This window comes from Dufourea novaeangliae, unplaced genomic scaffold (genome assembly GCF_001272555.1).
Source record: "Dufourea novaeangliae isolate 0120121106 unplaced genomic scaffold, ASM127255v1 scaffold11, whole genome shotgun sequence".
Classification (NCBI taxonomy): domain Eukaryota; kingdom Metazoa; phylum Arthropoda; class Insecta; order Hymenoptera; family Halictidae; genus Dufourea; species Dufourea novaeangliae.
Window position 1 is genome coordinate 2,266,371 of NW_015373895.1, and position 5,350 is coordinate 2,271,720.

At 35.2% G+C, this 5,350-nt stretch overlaps 1 protein-coding gene across 2 annotated transcripts; it reads left to right on the plus strand.

The window, feature by feature from the left end:
• Positions 1-2,607: 2,607 nt before the first annotated feature.
• Positions 2,608-4,638, plus strand: LOC107190404 (rhomboid-related protein 2). Of its 2 annotated transcripts, none has more exons than XM_015579203.1 (5): positions 2,608-2,759; positions 3,300-3,378; positions 3,465-3,653; positions 3,714-4,039; positions 4,123-4,638. In XM_015579203.1, exons 2-5 carry the CDS (start codon positions 3,319-3,321, stop codon positions 4,631-4,633), a joined length of 1,086 nt encoding a protein of 361 aa, XP_015434689.1. In that variant the 5' UTR covers positions 2,608-2,759; positions 3,300-3,318; the 3' UTR covers positions 4,634-4,638. The 2 variants fall into 2 exon arrangements, with proteins under 2 accessions (XP_015434689.1, XP_015434695.1); XM_015579209.1 differs by lacking the exon at positions 2,608-2,759 and adding an exon at positions 3,156-3,177.
• Positions 4,639-5,350: the final 712 nt, after the last annotated feature.

The following is a 5,350-nucleotide window of genomic DNA, read 5'->3' on the forward strand; positions in this document are numbered from 1 at the left end:
ATCTTTCGTCGTCAAGAAGAATTAATTCTTAGGGACCCATTTAGGAGGAAGTACGTCAGTATACTGGCTCGAGTGGTCAAGTGCTTGAAAAGAACCGTTGATAGTCCTACCATAATTCGTTGTTTATCGATTCTCTTGTCGCTTGGTAACGAGGGGCGCTCACTATACACTGTCATACAGTGCATCAGCCCTCACAATTCAAATGATTCTTACCGCTCGTAGGAGGACAGTATATGTATATAGGGTGTCCCACCTAACTCTGCCACTCTTAATTATTCTCTTGTTTGGGAGAAAGTTAGTGTATTTTAGGGAAGAAATTAGGCTATGAGATTGGTCATCTCAACGTCATATCTTCTGAAATTTCTCTAATGGTAACGTTTTTTTAAATGGAATACCCTATTTTATTATTTGCCATTACAAAGATGAAATCAAAACGTATGCAACGATGTATCACATTATGACCTTGAAATGACCTTGGGTTGAAAATTTCGCACATAACTGGTTGAAGTGGAAGCTCACAGAAAATGAATTATAGAAACAAAATAAACGCCATATGAGCCGTTGACGAGACAAAAGGACTAACTCCACCTTCTGCATTTTTACAAATATTAGTCTCAAAGCACTTGATTGGTGCTTAACTTTTTATATTTCAAATTAATTTCCGTGATAATTTTTATGAAGTTAATCACTTTGGAAAATGAATAGCTCGTTATGACCCAAGTGAAAATAATGGTAAAGCAACGAACTCACAATCTGTGGGCCCATAAACAGAAGTTTAGAGCCAGTGGTCAACAAAAGATATGAGAGTGGGAAAATAATATAAAAACTGTGCAAAGCATCCCTCTTCTAAATTAGTTTTCCTTTTACTCCAATTTTGCAATTTTTGAAATGCTTAAGGTGATCCTGGGCTTGAAGACCCTAGCTGAGTCAAACCCGCAAAAGAAGCTTCCATTTATAGCACCGCTAAGGTTACCATACCTTACTATATCGTTACCATCGACTATACTTATACCTACTGATACAGTACAAGAATACAGAGTTATAGGATACAGATATATGATTCTGTATAATTACTATTACAAATGTAACATTACTTGTAAATAAAAATAATACCATTCCACATAATTTTTTTCAATACTAACTGTTCCTATTACTACCAAAAGCCCTATTAAACAATTCATCGTGAAATAAAATTAAACGTTTTTCATCGCACTATTTAATAATCCCGCCACTTATCATACCTCAGCGTTTTTAATTCGTCTTGTACAGTGTATCTTTCTTCTTTTATTTACTGTAACATAGAAAATGATGAAAATACACTATTGTAACGAACCAGCAACATTGCGCCGAATTGCACTCAAGATCATGAAATTTGGGACCTAAAACATCGTAGGTACCGCTCGAAGTTTCGCCTCTGTATCCTTAATCTGTGCTCTTGTATCTAAAGGCGGGTCCAAATACGTGCAATAGCGAACACGAACATGCGCAGCCAAAATTCCGTATATGTTAGTACGCACAAAACATACGTTCACTTACAATTAGTATGGATATGAAATGCATCCAAGTTTATATCATAAATTAATTGAAATATTTATCTTAAGCAATGTTTCATTCGGTCGTAAATATAAAATTATTGTTAATATATAATGTTTTTGTTGTAATTTTTGTAAAATAGATTCGTTACCATAATTGGAAGTTATTTATACAATCTTGGATTCTGTGATTGATAGCTGTCACTTTTTTTCCGTGTTTTACTTGATATGTTGAGATCTGTTCGAGACGAAATACTCTTGTACACTGACTCGAGTGGTCAAATGCTTGAAAGGAACCGACAGTAATCCTGCGATAATACATTGTCTATTGATTCTCTTGTTTCTTGATAAAGAGGGGCACTTGCCACATAGTACACCTGTACTCATGACACAAATGATTTTTGCCGCCAGTTTCGAGGCGTTCTATGGTCCGAACGGTAAGAATCGTTGAACAATGGAAACACCTTTTTGCCGTGCTACTTTGCGTTTACCTGCCTGCATGGAAGTCGCGTTACTCGGCATCGTTTCCAAATTAGAAATGAAACGTAGCTGGGAAATCCCTGTATCTCGTTGAGTCAGCATTCTAAGACGAAACAGTTGTATGCAATAAAAACAAAGCAATGCTTTATGCGAACCTGTCACGAGCGGACGACTACTCAAGTGCCGTGTATGCTACTCCTTTCAAGGTGTAAGATTACCGATGTAATGATGATTGAAAAAAAATACGGAAAAGAATAATTTATAAGCACTTGGGATCAATTGTTTTTCTTTTTCTTTTTAACGTGTGCTACCTTAGTAACATTTACTGTGTTCTCTAACAGTCAACACCATTTTCACCAAGTAAAATATTTTGAACTGAAACCGTATATTATCTATTTTATTGAAATAAATACTAAATTACTTAATTGGTACTTTCCTATCTATTCCGGGATTAAAGAAAATATTTTAACTTATAAATAACATGACATTGAGAATCGTCAAGGGAACAAATCCAACGATCTACCACACATCCCCAGCGTTGCGGTACTTTCTATTCGTGCGACGCTTGGTCGAGTTCACCTGTTGCGACGCTGACGGTTCACTGGCGTGTGTAGTTTTCAAACGTGTCCCGTTATATCAGATGACACAATCATTTCATTGTAATTTAATGACTGTATAGAAATGAGGAATTCTGTCCGAAGATAATTTTAGTTATTGTATCGATTAGGATTTTCGTCGAGTTCGCAGGTATTGAGGCTACATAAACACAAATACATACACACACCACGCTTCGTTAGATTCTGACTCACGATTTGTATGCACCGGTACTAGATTTTCTTCTATCTGTTCTATGGATAATATACCTTCCTGATAAGATAAGACTGATATAGATTTAATTCAAGGAATAATGGCAAATCAACCGTGATTCATCGGTGTTTCGTAGTACAGTAACGACTCTATAGATCGCGAACGTTTATTGAACATAATTATATACACACCACACACTGTACGCCTGTGCCGATGTATAATTTACAAATCACACGAGGAGTACATGTACTGTCCAAATTTTTGTAAATTAGTCTCATATCAAATGCATTATGTATCACTGACAGTTTGAATAAACGTATATTCTTTTTTATTTCATTAGCTTCGTTTTTTTTTTAAGGTATACCAAAATAAGTGCAGAAAGTGTAATAATTTAATATATATGCAGTGTTTATATTATTTCATAGGATGTTAAATATTTTGAGTTTTTTTGTTCATTAGTGATGTTATTGTGCTTCACAGAGGTTTCAAGCTGATCAGAATGTCGAACAATCAAAGAGGAGAACCAGAGATAACAATACCCCTACAATATAATAATGCAGTAAGAATAATTGATAATTTACAATATTATGTTTCTCATAATCTTCATTACATTTTTATAGACCGATAACTTTTTACTATTTTTAGCATTGGAAAGCCATATTTGAGAAATACGATCTTGATGGCGATGGAAAAATATCTTACCAAGAATTAAAGGCGATGATACATAGTTCTGCTTATTCCAATGACATTCCAACCAGGGTTGTTCATATAATTATGACCAAGGCAGATTTAGATGATTCTGGATACCTAGAGTATCCTGAATTCATAGCTATGGTATGTATCATAATTTTGACTATTTGTAATGTCATTGCCACTTCTAACCATTTGTTGTAGATTCACAGAAAGGATATGCAGGGTGTTTTTGGTCACCTTGTACAACGATATGTGCATTCAATGGTACCACAAAGGCCAACTGTTTTTCAATCGCCCTCCAGTGATTACCCTGACGGACAGTACGAAGAGGAATATACTTGCAAACCACCAGCACTGGCAATGATAATTATATCCATACTGGAGATTACACTATTTTTGTACGACGTGATTGCATATAAGTCTGTGTATCTGTCTGTAGAAGGACCTGCAGCTACATTATTTATTTATAATCCGCATAAAAGGTACCAAGCATGGAGGTATCTAACATACATGTTTGTACACGTGGGGTATGCATTTCACTTTTTTTTTACAACTGTTAAAACTAACCAGGCTTCTGTCATAAATTAATTATAACACTTATTTTAAACAGAGTATTTCATCTGCTGGTAAATCTACTTGTGCAAATAATGCTGGGTATTCCATTAGAAATGGTGCACAAGTGGTGGAGAGTACTGATCATTTACATAGCAGGTGTTGTAGCAGGATCTCTTGGTACATCTGTGTCAGACCCTTCGGTATACTTAGCAGGTGCCTCGGGTGGTGTGTATGCACTAATTACTGCTCATGTTGCGACTATTTTAATGAACTGGTCGCAAATGGAGTTCGCGGTGTTTCAATTGTTAGTTTTCCTCGTTGTGACTTCGTTCGATGTTGGCCAAGCAGTGTACAATCGCTATGTATTAGAAACGAACGACCAAGTGGGATATGTTGCTCATATTGCTGGCGCCATTGCAGGCCTGCTCGTAGGCATAAATGTACTCCGTAATCTTGAAGTGCGAACATGGGAAAAAGCTGTATGGTGGGCCAGTATTATTACTTACACTGTTCTCATGACTGCCGCCATTTTATGGAATATTTTATATACTTCTTACTATGAATAAGGTGACCAGACGTTCCGGATTAGGCAGGACTGTCCCTGAAAGTGTCCCAGATTGGATATGTAACTTTTTTAACATTTTCGCAGTGGCACAAAGTTTTACTATTTCCTCTACTGACAAATGTTTCTACAGTAGACGTAATAAACTAAGAAAATGGTGCTTTCAAAAATGTGTGTCCTTTTTTTGGACATGTCCCGCATTGTAACCTAAACCATCTGGTTACCTTAAAACTATGAATAATTACAAGTTTTGGTATAAACGAATTCATAATCCTGCCATTGTATAAGCAAAAACAAGCACAAATTTTTTATAGAAAAATTGAAAGGAGGAGACGTGTCAATTATAATTTATACATACTTATGCATTTTGAAATAGCATATCTGCTAGTAGATACAGAGTTATATCTGTTTTGTAGGTGTAAAACGAATACTAATATATTACATACTGTGATATGTATAATGCCTGTATGTAACAAAAACAAATGGATGTTAAGTATGGTAGAAATTTTATCATACCAGTTACACTCAATAAGTTAATGTATTAATAGGACAAAAGAAATTATTTCTGAATTATAAATTGACACAGAGTAATTAATCAAAGTTTCAAGAAACGTATAAGAAAGTAAAATGAAACTTACTTGACTGAAGTCAACATTTTAGCAGCTAATTCATAATGATGAATAAGTTGGTGCTAATTATACCAATATTCTAAATAAGAAGC

Excerpts from the sequence above, each read along its gene's own strand:
- LOC107190404 (XM_015579203.1), top strand. The coding sequence starts at position 3,319 with ATGTCGAACAATCAAAGAGGAGAACCAGAGATAACAATACCCCTACAA. Across the intron at positions 3,379-3,464 it reads CCCTACAATATAATAATGCA|CATTGGAAAGCCATATTTGA; the intron begins GTAAGAATAATT and ends TACTATTTTTAG. Across the intron at positions 3,654-3,713 it reads ATCCTGAATTCATAGCTATG|ATTCACAGAAAGGATATGCA; the intron begins GTATGTATCATA and ends CATTTGTTGTAG.